A 15,679-nucleotide genomic window follows, 5' to 3' on the forward strand; every position below is an offset into this window, starting at 1 on the left:
AATCTAAAATGTAAAAGTAAGAACAAGTCTTTTTTTTTTTTTTTTAATAATTCAAATATTTTCATACTTGAAGCAAAAAGAGGAGAGGGGCTCATGGAGCTTAACCTTATAATTTTTAATGGTATTTCTTTATTTTTAAAAAGTGGATGTTTTGTATTTTGTTGTTACATAGGTATTTAAAATATGTGTGCGTGTGTGTGTGTGTGTGTGTGTGTGTAGATACACACGTGTGTATTTCCAGTGACAGTGGAAAAAATTAGGCAGTAATGATTTTAATTTGGTCTTTCAGAACATCTACAGTAATTTGAGTTATCTGTCTCTTTCTTCCGCCCCATGGTGCTTTGGAGATACTGCAAAGGCTGTAGACTTCAACAGTAAAATAGTTGTGCTTCTCTGTTCATTGCCAGCTCTGTTGCTTATTGGCTTTGTGAGTGTGGCTAACTCCCTACATACATTCATTCATTCATTCATACTTTCAGATGCAGGTATTTCTTGGACACTGCAGGCACTGTTCTAGACAAGGGATAGAACAGTGAATTAAGGGGCGCCTGGGTGGCTCAGTGGGCTAAGCCACTGCCTTCAGCTCAGTTCATGATCTCAGGGTCCTGGGATCAAGTTCCGCATCGGGCTCTCTGCTCAGCAGGGAGCCTGCTTCCCTCTCTCTCTCTCTGCCTGCCTCTGCCTACTTGTGATCTCTCTTTGTCAAAAAATTAAATTAAATCTTTAAAAAAAAAAGAAAAAAGAACAGTGAATGAAAATGATTGATAGATAGATTTGTTTTAAAAAAAAAAAAAAGCCTGCCTTTGTGAAGCTCAACAACCCTATGTGGGAGTCAGAAAATCACAATATATAGTATATTAAATAGTGATAATTATTAAAAAGAAAAGTAGAGAAAGAATCTAGGACTTTTTGGAGTTACAGTGATGTTGTTTTATATAAAGTGGTAGGGAAGGCATCATAAAGAAAGTGATATTTAAGTGAAGGTCTAAGAAAATGAAGAAAAGTCCTATGTCTCCCTGGTAGAAGAGTATTACAGGCAGTTCTAAGTCAGATGCTTGCCTGGCATGTTCAAAGAACAGCAGGAAGCAGTGTCATTATAGCAGAGTCTATAGGGGGGAATGTCATGCAATATGAAATCAGAAATAAGGATAGGATGCCAAATAACGTAGAATCTTATAGATCATTATAAAAACTGGCTTTTATTCTGAGTGTGTTGAAAGCCATTGGAAAACTGGTAAGCTAAGGAGAAATGTGGTCTGCCTCATATATTAGTAGGATCATCTGGCTGTTCTGTTGAGGGGAGAAAAATGGAAATAAGATTAGTGAAGAAGTTTCTATCTATATAAAAAGAGAGACTTGGTTCATTTGTGTGTGCTCCACCCGCCCCACATTAATCTTGTGTAGGCCCAGGACTTCTTCATAACTGCTTATGAAGTTAGGCTCATAAGAAGCCCTGGAGAAAAGAACCAGTTGATCTTGAGCCAGCTCATTGGAAAAACTTCTTCTCTTTTGGGCTTCATCTTTTTTTGCAGACAATTTCTTCTCTTCCAAAAGCTGTCATTCATAGCCTTAAGCAAAGCTTTTTATATACACATCTGTATCTAACCTATCAAGGCAGTAGTATTAAACATTCTATAAAGCAGGAGCATTTCCCGCCCCTCTCAAATTGCATACTACACTGTAGATTTGTGTATTTTTCTAAGGTAAGGGCCATGGGTATCATCTGATGCCCTAACAATTGCATATAGCTAACCCTTTTATTTTTTCTTATATATATTTGCTGTAACTGTTTTTTCCCAAAGAGACATTTTTAAATTATTTGTATGAAAAAGATCTTATTCATGAAGACATCCTAAAAGGGGATAGCTATATGCTAATCAGATTACAGTCAGAGTTCTTAAAGGCAGAGTAGGGGTGGACTTGGCGGTGGGTGAGGACAAAGGGGATTATGGATGATATGAGTCTCTAAGGAATTTTGGAAGTAAGGTCTCCAGGACCTTGAGGGGCTAGCTATTGGGAGAAAGGTTATTTATTACCAGTAATAAAAATCTTCTCGTGAGACCCTTTAGTTGTATATCAGTGGGTCATATGCTTGGGAATGATTGTTGACACTATCTTGGAGGTTTAGAGATAACGTTTCCTAAAGGAATTACTAAAGCAAACTTACAGGATCCTTGTTGGATCTGTTGGACCTGTTGGAGTGGGAGGTCAGTCAGGCTAGGATTGTCCTTTGCCCTTAGCAAAGCCTTAAGGTGGAAGTCACTCTGCCTGTTTCAAGGACTTGTCAGCAGGTAATTATTCTTCTGACTGTGTCCCACATCTTCCTCCCTGAACAGTCTTGCCCCTTAAATCTTTAAAGTTTTTGAGGGTAGAAGGTCTCATCTTCTGTAACTTCTTCCTGCTGAACAGGGGCATAGAGTTGTCCCTACCTACTCGGGCAACACTGGTCAGTTGGGAATGCGTAGGGGAGTTATGAAAGACAGAGGCAGCCGAGTCCAGTGGAGACTACTCAGGTGATCTTCCCAAGTGGAAAGGATCATCTGTGGAAGTTATGACAGTGAAGGAGTTGAAGTCAGGTAAGGAGACATGGGAGAATATAGCAAAACATGATTAGTGTTTTTGCTATTTGACAAAAAAAACCCTTTTCCAGTACAGGAGTTTAAATCAATCATTAAGGGAGAGAGGGACTGTTTAAAGTGCTAACTTGAGTAGGTCAGAACCCAAGAAATATTTTGTGATAATCTGGAACATCAAGATGGCTGCACTTATGTCAGGGCTAGACTTGAGGTGGGTACAACCTTGTTTTTCTTGGCTTCCACAATATGTTTCTGATTAGGGTTTTTATTTTCCTTGGGTAAATGCCCAATTCACCCAGTGGGAGAATTACTATATTGTATGATAGTTCTATTTTCAGTTTTTTGAGGAACCTCTATACTGGTTCTCACAGTGGATGCACTGGTTTATATTTCCACCAACACTGCATGAGAGTTCTTTTTTTCTCCACATGCTTGCCAACACGATTTCTTGGCTTTTTGATAGTAGCAGTTTTGCTTGGTGTGAGGTGATATCTCATTGTGGGTTGTTTTTTTTTTTTTTTTTAAGATTTTATTTATTTGACAGACAGTAGGCAGAGAGGCAGGCAGATAGAGAGTGAGAGAAGGAAGCAGGCTCCCTGCTGAGCAGAGAGCCCGAGTTGGGACTCGATCCCAGGACCCTGAGATCAGATCATGATCTGAGCCGAAGGCAGTGGCTCAACCCACTGAGCCACCCAGGCGCCCCTCATTGTGGTTTTGATTTGCATTTCCCTGATGAATAGTGATGTGAGCAGTTTTTCCTGTATCTCTTGGCCATCTGTATCTCTTCTTTGGTATCTACTCAGACCCTCTGCCCATTTTTAATTGGATTGTTTGTGGGGTTTTTTGGGTGTCAAATTGTATAAGTTCTTCATATATTTTGGATATTAACTCCTTATGGGAAATATCATTTGCAAATGTCTTCTCCCATTCAGTAGATTGCTTTTTTGTTTTGATGATGGTTTCCTTTGTTGTTCAAAAGCTTTTTATTTTGGTGCAGTCCCTGTAGTTTAATTTTGCTTTTGTTTCCCTTGCCTGAGGAGACTTACCTAGAAAAATGTTTCTGTGGCCTGTGTCAAAGAAGTTACTGCCTATGTTTTCTCCAATTTTATGGTTTCAGGTCTTAGAGTTAGGTCTTTAATCCATTTGAGTTTATTTTTGGGTATGGTTTAAGAAGGTGGCGTAGGGGCCCCTGGGTGGCTCAGTGGGTTAAGCCGCTGCCTTCAGCTCAGGTCATGATCTCAGGGTCCTGGGATCAAGTCCCGTATCGGGCTCTCTGCTCAGCAGGGAGCCTACTTCCTCCTCTCTCTCTCTGCTTGCCTCTGCCTACTTGTGTCAAATAAATAAATAAAATCTTAAAAAAAAAAAAAAAAAAAAGAAGGTGGCCTAGTTTTCTTTTTTTTTTAATTTTCCCAGCACCAAATGTTGAAAAAACTCTTTTCCCCATTATATATTCTTGCCTCCTTTGTCGTAGATTTTCTGGACTATTTTATTCCATTGATTTGTGTGTCTGTTTTTGTGCCAGTACCACACTGTTTTGATTACTACAGCTTTGTAATATATCTGAAATCTGGGATTATGCCTCCAGTTTTATTCTTTTCAAGATTGCTCTGGCTGAGAATATGCTTATGGCTAGAATAACTTTCTTTCATGCCTGTTCTTGCCCTGGGCAGGGTTTACTTTTAGTGCTGTTGAGGGGCTTCTGAGCTCACTGGTGGGCCAGCACTCATCTTAACTGTCCGCAGTTAGCCTCTGCAACAGCTACAGGAATATGAAGGGTAAAGCTTGCACCCTGAGCAGGCTACAAAGAGGCCTTCTTGCAGGAATTGTGGTTATGCTGGTGTATAGGGTTATTGCCCCTTCTTTCCAGGGCAGGATTCACTTTGGAATGACATGACTTGCCTGCCTTCGGTGTTTGAGTAGTAGAATCTGCTTTGGAAGGGCACTTCCTGATGCAGGTAAACTGGGGGTATTTGGCTACCGGGAATGCTGGGATGGGGGCATGGGCTGTCGGTAAGTTAGATGGAGAGAGATAGCATCAGCTCCTGCAAGCCTCAGGCTATCAAGGAGGTGGAGGGCAAGAAAAATGACGCCCTCTAGCCCTTCTTTCTTTCCCAGAGATATTTCCTGTAGCTCTCTGTCTCTCTAGCTCATCCCAAGATTAGTTCGTAAATCTCCTTCACATATACCTCAAGCACTTTCAAACTGCTGCTTTTGCACTGTATTTAGTGATGGCTCTTTTAGTGTGGAGACTCGATTTACCAACACGCCCTGGTTTTCCCAGTTAAGCCCTGTTTATTTTCAAAGCTTCTAGAGTTAAGTCCTGCTGATATTCAAAGCAAGTGGTTATGAAGACTCATTTTCCCAGTTTGGGTCCATCTGACCCTCCTCACTCACCTGTGTTTGTGATATTCATCCTGTTTGTAGTTATTTGCCAGCATTCCTGACTGTGTCTCCACTCCTATCCTTTTCGATGTTGTCTTCTCTCTAGCTGTGGATGATCTTACTCTGTTAGTCTGGAGGTCGATTTCAGAGTTAATTGTAATAGATGTAGTTATTTCATTGGTGTGTCCATGGGACTATGTAAGGTTGGGATCCTCCTACTCTGTACCTGTCTATCTGATAGAGTCCCAAGAGTAATTTTTAAAGTAAGAAATGGATCTTGCAGAGTATTGGAAATGACGAAATAGGTAAGGATTTTTCATTATTTTAATGCTAACACTAAGCTAAATGCTTTACATACATATTATAATATAATCCTAGACTTGGCTTTTTAAATTTGCTATCATTTTCCTCATTTTGTGAGGAAAAGCAATTCAACTTTATATAATCTCATTGCTGGTACATGGCAGCTAAATTCAAAACCAAATCTGTTTCATCTAAAACTTATTTAACTGAAAAGTTTTGCCTCTTTTCCTTCAACTGTAATGTACTGTCAGTTTGTGGAATTTTTTTTTTCAGGGTTTATGTACAACTTCTTAATAAGAATAAAAGATTTTGGACAGGGCAGAGAGATAAATAAACATTGACAAAAGTATACATTTTACATTTAGCTATTAGATGTACCTTAATGTATTCTAGGTATGATAATCTAAATCCCTGTACATCATTAATCACCAGTTTATGTTTCACACAGATGCAAAATCGGATGGTGATTTTACTTTGTAACCTGAAACCTGCAAAGATGAGGGGGGTAATATCTCAAGCAATGGTGATGTGTGCTAGTTCACCTGAGAAGGTTGAAATCTTGGCACCTCCTAATGGGTCTGTTCCTGGAGACAGAATTGTTTTTGATGCTTTTCCTGGTAAGTATTTATTAGTTATTATTTAAAACAGTTTGGGAACCATCGTTTTCTTCTAATGTTTAGTTTAAAATTAATCTTGTGTATGACTCCAAGGCTTTACTTTAAGTGACCGTTATTACTGAGATTTTATTACTGAATTTCTTGAGATTGGTTCGAGATTGCTCATTAAGCACAGCCATCTATCTAACCATCACCCTCCCCATGAATGCACACATTGCATAAAATACTAGAGAGAGTTTGCTTAGGAAAATGCTAATAATACTTACATAGTAGAAGAGTGTGATACGGATAGTAGAGTGTGATATGGATAGAGAACTGATTGATGTGCTGCAGAATCTTTGAAACTATAGATTATCTCAGGATACAGCACAGGAAAACAGAAGAAAAGCTCATGTGTAATTCTCGAAGAAATGTGTAATTCTCAAAGTCCATCTAATAATGTATTTGCATATGCTATTACTTTAGGATATAGAGGAAAATCTCTGAATTAAAACTTGTATTTATTGCAATCATCTCAAAGGAGGTTACTTTTCATTTTGCTTGTTTTATCCAGTAAAATGCTTCTGAGACAGATAAAGCTTCATAATGTGTGAAAAAGTTTCTTCAAGTAGATCTTTGAGGCAAAAGAACTTATCAGATACAGAATAACTATTTCCTTCATAAAAGGAGGTGGAAATAGTTAGAAATCAAAAGATTGCATTTACTTAAAGGATGTTCATTTGATTAGAGTAATAAGGAAAGTAGAAACAAAATCAGATCTAAAAGTCAGAATTGATTTGGAGATAGATTTACAGAAACAGCTGATATGATTAGATGGACCTGCTTTTTTAATCCTATGTTAACTGTATTGTGTTTGATAAAATATTAGGATTTGAAGAATTTTAACATTGGACTAAGAAAATGTGGATGAAAGCATGGGATTAATTTTTTCGAAATTTGCTCACCCCTCCTATTCAAAAGTAGACTAATCTAAAAAATAAAGGCATTGTTTAGCAAGTATCTGTGGCTTTGAATGGATGTAAATGTCTTGATTGTCTAGATTGGAAACCATAATGGTCTGTGCTCTAAGACTCTTTCTTGTTAAACTAGATTTTGGGAAAATCCCATTTAGAATCATTTCTTAAAGCAGCACAATGGCCTTGATTCTAGGAGCATATAATTATCACTCTGCTACCACAATATCAGAACACCTCTCCAAACCTCACACTTGGGGGTAAATCATCATTTGTATACCTGACAAACCTGAAATTCTATTGAGAAGTCTTACTCACTAAACTGGGATAGAATGACAGTAAAAGTAAACGTTTTCTTTTAAAATTCAGCATGCATTTTTTAAAAAGGAAATTCTTGTTACCTTTCCAACTTAAGATTTGCCTTTCTTTCTATTTAAACACTTAAGATTTAGTACGTTTTCTTTAGGTTTTATTTTCTGATGTAAATTGTAAGAGTTACATGCTTAGAACTGGAAGAAATAATCTACTTTAACCCACTATTTTACTGATTTAATTTGGGGTGTAACAAAACTTAGCTACTTTCTTAACATCATATAGAGTTTAGTGAAGAGATCAAACAAATGTGCCAGAATTTCTAATACTGTAGCATTTTTGTTTGTTGATTGTTGCTTGCTGGGAATTAATACAGACTATTTCATTAATGAATGCTTATATTCTTTTATTTCTGTGACTGTTTTCATTCCCTTATCCGAAAGAATTAACAGGTGATATTTCAGCCATTAAATCAGCTTTATCTGAATGCTGTTGATGAATAAATTGAAAGATTTTCTTTAGTCAGTGACTTAGCATTAGAGATGCTAATAGCCCCATATGGATTTCTTCTCCTCACTATATTCTTTAATCTATCTGTTTGGCTCGTTGTGTGTTTATATTTACATTGTTCCAAAGTCAGATATTTCGTGCAAATTCATAGTTTCTCCTTGAGCTTCAGCACATGGATTTGTGGAGAAGGTATGAAAAATAGTTGTAAAGTGAAAAGAAACAATAAAATGAAATGAATAAAATAAAATGAAAAAATAAAAATGGCCCATGAGGTTACTTTCTTATCACTTATAATAGCTTAGCCAAGGTAAATGACATCAAGTAATTGATAGATTTTAGGATATGAGGTTTGTTAATGCTCATCTTGCTTATGCATCCACATCAGTTGCTTCTGTAACAGTAAATCTGAAAGGAAATAACAGTTAATACAACACAAAAGGCCGTTACTTTCACTGTTGTTTTTTTTCTTTTCCAGTGAGGGCCATGATTTATCAGTGCTTTATTTTTCAGCATCTGTTTTACATTTTAGAGCTTAAGCTGTCTGCTGGACATTTTGATGTTCACTTGATGTGCTTAGTGTCTAGAGACTTAACATTTCATGTTATATAAAGTGTGGTATAGAACTTGTAGTTGGGGCTCAAACTTTTGAAGTGCTATTTGACCTTGAAAAGGCTTTACCCTAACTACTGTTTATTCCAACTACAAATCCAAAAAGTACATAGAGTTTAGAAGATGCCAAATAATACTTTTGTAACAATGACTAGAAACCCTCACCACCCAGTATTTTTTAAGTTTTCAATACATGAAGCTATGCGTTTTAATATTTAAATATGGTAACTAGCCTCAAAGCACCAAGCAAAAATAGCTTGAAAATAATACTATAGCTAGAAGACAATGGCAGTGACAGCCACTTTTTGACAGTGCACTGTTTTGTCTAGTAATAAATGAGAATTTGTATTCAGACTTTTAACTTCCAAGATCATGCTTCTTTTTATTGATACTGTCTTATTAATAAATGTAATTAATGGTTAATCACAAAGCATATATGATATATAAAAGAGTGTTGAATTTTTTGATCCATTTATTATTAAAAATATATTTTTCTAAATTTGATTTTTCAAACTTGTCTATATTTGATTCTTTTCTCCAAACTCATTTCAGTCAGGTTTCTCTGCTCACTTTTCCCAGAACTGTTCTGATCAAGATCATGAATTAATCTCTGTAGCTAAATATTCATGGCTAGTTTTTAGTCTTTTTCTTAAGTAACTTGGTTTCTGGCACCACATTCTCCTGGTGGCCCTTTCATTGGCTGCCCTTCTTATCTCCTTTGCTGATTCTTCCTTACCTCCATGACCTAGCACTGAAGTATTCCAGACCTTGGTCTTCGCCCTCTTTTTTCCCCCACATTTGGCCTCTTCTATTTTCCTTCCCATGTTTCTGTTTTCTTGGCTTTTCTTTTTCTTGCTTTTCTTTACCTAGCTGCTTGCTAGACTTTTTCACTAATATATACCGAGGAAGAAGAGATATCCCTACCATTCCCCTAGAATTCCCTTTTTCCATAGTATTTCCCATCTTACCTCAAGGAACTCCTTTCTCCCAACTTCTTTTTATTTTTTCAAATATCTTCTTCAGCAAATCCTAGTAATTGTACCTTTTGAGTATATCTAAAATCATTCTCATCTATGCCACTACCGGTTTGGTCCTTGTGCCAACATCTTTGGTTGGGAAGTCAGAACCTTCTAAATGATCTCCCTTGCCCTTCTTCCATCTACTTTCAGTGATATCAGGGAGATGGATGTAAGTCAGATTGTATTAGTCCTTTGCTCAGAACTATTAAAAAGCTTTTTATTTGACCCAGAGTACAAGCCCAGGCTCTTACAGTGGCTTCCCATTATCTCCATTTACCTCATGTACTCTACAGATCTTCAGTGATCACTCCAACCGAGCCATTGGCTCTTTCCCCGGTTAGCTACATGACTTGGTTCCTCATCCTATTGAAATTTTTTAAATGTTATCTGTTTGTTTTTTCTTCAAAACAATTAACATCTAATATACTATACATTATTTATTGTTGGCCCACACAGAAATGTAAGCATCATGGAATCAAGATTTCTGGGTTTTTTTTTGTTGTTGTTGTTATGATGGTGGTTATTCACTGCTGTATTCCTAGCATCTGGAGAATTGCCTGGCATAGAGTAGGAGCTCAGTAAATTGCTTAATGAATAGACAGAAAGAAATCTACTTTTAAAACATGTGAAAAAGCAACAACTCCTGTCCCCAAGTATTTGGAGAACAGGCCCGAGCATCTGCTTTCATTATTGTTAGGATCATTCCTGGAACCGCCAAACCACTTTTCTCTATTGATTAGCTTTGAAAAAATTAATTCACTTTTTTTCTTTTAGATTTTATTTATTTATTTGAAAGAAAAAGAGCACAAGTAGGGGGGAGGGGCGGAGGGAGAAGGACAAGCAGACTCCCCGCTAAGCAGGAGACTTGCCACAGGGCTAGATCCTGGGACCCTGAGATCATGACCTGATCGGAAGTTTAGATGCTTAACTGACAGAGCCACTCAGGCACTCCAAATTAATTGACTTTTATTTGCAAAGTTATACTTTAGTTTTTGTGCCACAGTTGGCAATAGTTAAAATTATTATATCTCAAAAACTCAGTTAAACATAAAATAATTCATTTATTTATGCTATGCTTTTTATGGGCATGGCAGCTATCAAAGAGAAGCTGATAATCAGTGAGCATCCTGTGTAAAAGAGTAGCCTAATTAAAATGAAGTTTCTTGTTCTTATTCCAGACTTGTGAATAACTGGGACTTTGGAATTTGCATTTATTGCTTTTTATAGGTTTTAAATTCTGAGAAGGTGGTCACAGCATTTTACATCTGTACAAACTCCTTTCTAAACTATTTCCTGTTCCCTGTATGCTTTGTTTACAGTGAGTTGGCCTAAAATAGTCTCTGAAGGATTAGTTCTATTACATTATGTGTAACCATTTCCAAATGGTGATTATTGGCATGCATTTAGCAATTTCAGAGGCTCTGCAGTTTTTAGGTTTAAGAACTTTTGTTGATATCATTGAACTTCTTTGGATAGCCATTTCAAAAAGATTTAAAAAAAAAGGAAAATAAGATTAGAAGGACATAATACACAGGAATGATGAAAAAGACTTCTCTGGACAATATAGTTTCTTAAAAAACAGTTATTTAAAATATTAGGTGTGTTTTTCATGGCAGATGATTTAAATTTGTATTTCAAACTAGTTTTATATGCTACCAAATAATGTATTATTGAGAAACATTTTGAGTAAGCATTTAAGACTTGTCAACTCTAATTTATATTCAGTTATAATGTGACATGTTTTAGTTATAATCTCAATTTTATTTGTCTGAATCACGTTTCATTTATTGATTAAAGTCTCACAACTACATTCTGAGTGTTCAGGTATTGAGTCTGGTGTGTTGAAAGTAACAGCCATGCTTTAGAGGTTTCTTTTAGTAGTTTCTAGTTTAGATTTAGTTCAAGTATTTGTTCCTAGAAAATTATTAGTCTTCTTTAAGAACTTAAAGCTTAAGATCTTGACTCTGCAGTGCTGGGTGACCTGGGAACCTTTGTGAGGCTCATCTTTTTTATCTATAAAAAGGAGTTTTTAATGGTATCTATATTGTGTGGGTTTTGTGAGGTTTAACTTTGGCAACACTTAGCTACCTGCTTGATATTTTAAGTTCTTAGCTTTGTACCTCAATTTGCTCCTCTGTAAAATGGGGGTAATTAATAGTATTTATGTAGTGTACTGAGAGGATTGAGTGAGTAAATATATGTAAAGCACTTAGTGTACTGATAGTATAGTAAGCACTATGTGCTAGTATGAGTATTATTTTGTATACATGTCAATATCTTCCTAGATCTGAGAAGCTTAGTTTTGTGCTGCATCACAGTTTTATGTCTGCATTTAGTAAGAACTCACACAATCTGTACTCTTGATAAGAAGCTTTCACACAAATCTGGGATGCTCTGCTTCTTAAATTAATTCATTATTCTTTTTTGGGTGGGCTGGGGGAATTCAAAGTTAGTACTCCAGTCTCCCTGAATAATATGTCTGACTCCAGCTTTGTAGAATTCTGGAATGCCCACTTCCCCACATGCTCTGTGTATAAGCAAAGTAGGATTATGTTTGTAGACTAAGGAGTAGTTTAGAAACAAACAAAAAAAACTCTTGCAGATACTTTATATATTGATATTTTTTCCTATTGTTTATTAATTAGTTCTCTGTTGTCCAATCAAATGCTCCTAAAAGAATAAGAGAAATCCTTATCTTTTATACTGGTCTTTCAGTTTTAGTTTCATTGCATGTTCTTCTGGAATAGATACATCATTTAACTAACTATTCTGTCATCCCTGAAAACCTGCATACCAGAGGACAGTTTCATGTGTTCTTGCCAGTTTCATGGCAGTTTCTAAAGCGCTAATAAAGAACAAAATCACTACGGCCAACCAATTTCCTCAGTTTTGTTCCTGTTGTATGAGTGGAGAATAAAAACTAGTGTAGGTAATGAGATATAATCAGAATATAAAATATAATTAGTTCAGTAATGTTAAAAGATTCTTTTTAAAGTAATTGCAGAAGATTTGAAGTTGGTATTCACTTTAGAAAAGATCTAGAAGGTTCTATTTCTGTCATTACTGAATTAGACTTCAGAAAAACTTTTTATTACCTTCAGGAAAGCAGTTTTTTTTTCACATTAGTGCTTAAGAGATATGTTGCTTTTTCTTCATTGTTTCTTGAACTGATTCTTTTTCTTTTCTTTTTTTTTTTTTTTAAGATTTTATTTATTTGCCAGAGAGAGAGAGAGAGCACAAGTAGGCAGAGTGGCAGGCAGGGGAAGAGGGAGAAGCAGGCTATCTGCTGAGCAGGGAGCCCCATGTGGGGCTCCATCCCAGGACCCTGGAATCATGAACCAAGCTGAAGGCAGCCGCTTAACTGACTGAGCCGCCCAGGCACCCCGAATTGATTCTTTATTCCAAGTGTTATTGAACATCCCGAGCTACCAAAATGATGTTATATTAAACTTTAATTTCTGCTTTCTTATCAGTCATTAAATAGAGGGGTTGTTTGATATATTGGTGCTAAGTAGACCAGATGCATTTTACAATATATTTGTCTTTTGTTGATGATAAACTTTTAGTGTGGTTTATGATAAAGAGAGGATGGATTATTATCCACATGTGAGAATGTTATTTCTTTTCTAAAGAATAGTTTATCAGGAGGCAAGATTCTGTACTAGCAGAACACAGGTTTTGGTGTCAAATTATAATTTGTTGATCATGTAGCTTTGAGCAATTTATCTTCTCTGAACACCAGTTTCCTTATATTTAAAATCAGAGTATTGTGTGCATTGTTTGCAACAGTATATATTTCTTGTGCTTAGCAAATGCTTGTACTTGTCTCCTTACTAAACCTTTTTATCTCTTTCCATCTCGTCAAATGGAATGGGCAGCAGATGAAACCCAAAATAGTTACTGTATTTAGCTAGATAATCTTAATATTTAACCCATTCTCTAGTATCAGTAAGAAATCTTTAAGCACTGTAGCAGCAATCACATAAGCTGTTTGTGCCACATGTAAAAATATAACATATCAAATTATGCTCTCATCTCTTCACAGTTTTTCTGTCTATATAGTGACAAAATGAGTATCTTATATTTTTGTTTTAATAATTTGGGGAATAAATTCTCTTAGCTGTATTACCTGTAGAAATATTTATTATAACAGTAAAAAATAATCTTTCACATTTGTATAGAAATGACAAAATATTTTTTTTGTGTGTGTGTCCATATTTAGTTTTGTTTTAACAAAGCAACTTGTACAATTTAATGTTTAAAACTGAGCATCATCTTTACAGTGAAACAAACAAAAATTATTTTTCTTTTTTTTTTTTTTTTTTTTTTTTTTTTTTTTTTTTTCAAGATTTTATTTATTTATTTGACAGAGAGAGATCACAAGTAGGCAGAGAGGCAGGAGAGAGAGAGGAGGAAGCAGGCTCCCCGCCGAGCAGAGAGCCCGATGTGGGACTGGATCCCAGGACCCTGAGATCATGACCTGAGCCGAAGGCAGCGGCTTAACCCACTGAGCCACCCAGGCGCCCCCTGAGCATCATCTTTACAGTGAAACAAACAAAAATTATTTTTATTTTATTTTTTAATTTATTTTCAGTGTTCCAGAATTCATTGTTTATGCACTACACCCAGTGCACCATGCATTATGTGCCCTAATAAACAAAATTACAATAGAGAATATCAACTCTAAATAATATCCTACAGGTTGTGCTGATCCTCCCATTAGTGGGGCTCAAGCCATCATTAGGAGAGAATTTTATTTTAAAAAGTCATCTTAAACTGCAAGGGTGTCCCTTAAACATCACGATTAAGCATGTCAAAGGAGAAGCCATGTTAGGAAATGACAAATTATTTTATTTTACCAATCAATAATATAAACTGCTGATGACATAAAAAAATAAGTGTTAATAAGTAAGTGTTAAAAAATTCTGATCAGGTTTAAAGATCAGAAAGTGTTGCCTAGACAGTTCAACAGAAATCTCTATAGATAATTTATTTAATATGTTAGCTATGTAACTTTTTTTTTCCCCCCAATAGGAGAACCTGACAAGGAGCTGAATCCTAAGAAGAAGATTTGGGAGCAGATCCAGCCTGATCTCTTTACTAATGATGAGTGTGTGGCTACATACAAAGGAGCTCCCTTTGAGGTGAAAGGGAAGGGAGTGTGTAGGGCTCAAACTATGACCAACAGTGGAATAAAATAAAATTAAATGCTTCATTTACTGAACTACATTGGAGAAAACTTTATAACAATAAAAAGAAATACATTTGTCAATATAACATAAAAATAAAAAGAAATACTTGTTCCTGAAATATAACTGGCTTTTTTGTGTGTTATTTCTCTTGTAGACTTGACCAGTCTTTTAATGGTCTACGTTGTTTTTAATTGGTTAAAGAAACCTACATTTTTACCTACGGTTTTTGCTCCCTTATAATTTAGGAAGGAAATCACCTGTGTTTTGTGAGGATGTATTTTTTTGCAGGGATGTTGGTTATCAGATTGTTTTTCTTGATACATTTAGATAACTTGAACTAGATGAACATTCAGTTTCCTATTTGTAGGTACATAGTACCTAGTACCTAGTATATTGTATATCTGTATTATAAACATCTTCTCTTCAGAAATAACAAGTTAGAATTTTCATCAAACTTATTAACTGGTCATATTGTAATAATATTGAAAAGGACCAGCTGTTGATTCTAGAAAGCCAGATATCATAAAAGCTCAGAGACATGGCATTTGAACATTATTGCTATTGCTTACCTAAGTAATCAGAGAGGTATACTTAAGGTGACTTTTTTAAAAAGAATGAGATTTATAACTGTGTACTGAACGTTTTCTTTCCATGTGGCAAAATAATTAGTAATAAATGTCGACTAACTATAAAGAGTAAATATATGTCAAAGTGTTGCCAGTGCAGTTTCCAGTAAGTTGATGTAAAAGCAATAGTCTACTTTTTAAAATTCTAGGTTATTATAAACTGGCTACCTAGCTGGTTTATAGGCTACTATACAGTTTACTAGCTACCTAATTAAAGAATATTTGTAGGTTATTTCTTTTAGAAGAGCATTTAAGATCGATATATTTCCATTTTTCATGTACTATCATACTGTCAGTATATTAAGAAATTGTTATCAAAGTTAACATACATCTATATTAAGGTGTCAAATGACTGTTTTTCACTCATCTTAACAGATATTGTAGGAACAGTGAAAATTAACTTAGGAATTAGGAGCTTTCAAGTTCACCAGCCTTAAGATGATGATTGATGATTTGGGCTGCTGAAAAGTTACTGTTTAAAAGAAAAATTACACAGTATTTTAGCTGTTCATAGCCTCTGATGGAGAGGCAAAACAAAAAAATTTAAAACAACCCTGCATGCCAGATTTTAAAAGGTCTA

At 35.6% G+C, this 15,679-nt stretch overlaps 1 protein-coding gene across 2 annotated transcripts in view; it reads left to right on the forward strand.

The window, feature by feature from the left end:
• Positions 1–14,596, forward strand: part of AIMP1 (aminoacyl tRNA synthetase complex interacting multifunctional protein 1) — a 33,621-nt gene extending 19,025 nt beyond the window's left edge. For both annotated transcript variants that reach the window (XM_059394999.1, XM_059395010.1), the window contains exons 6-7: positions 5,710–5,878; positions 14,316–14,596. In XM_059394999.1, coding sequence (XP_059250982.1) covers positions 5,710–5,878; positions 14,316–14,482 — 336 coding nt within the window. In that variant the 3' untranslated portion in view covers positions 14,483–14,596. The remainder of the gene's footprint in view (positions 1–5,709; positions 5,879–14,315) is intronic.
• The last annotated feature ends 1,083 nt before the right edge of the window (positions 14,597–15,679 follow it).

This window comes from Mustela nigripes, chromosome 1 (assembly GCF_022355385.1).
Source record: "Mustela nigripes isolate SB6536 chromosome 1, MUSNIG.SB6536, whole genome shotgun sequence".
Classification (NCBI taxonomy): domain Eukaryota; kingdom Metazoa; phylum Chordata; class Mammalia; order Carnivora; family Mustelidae; genus Mustela; species Mustela nigripes.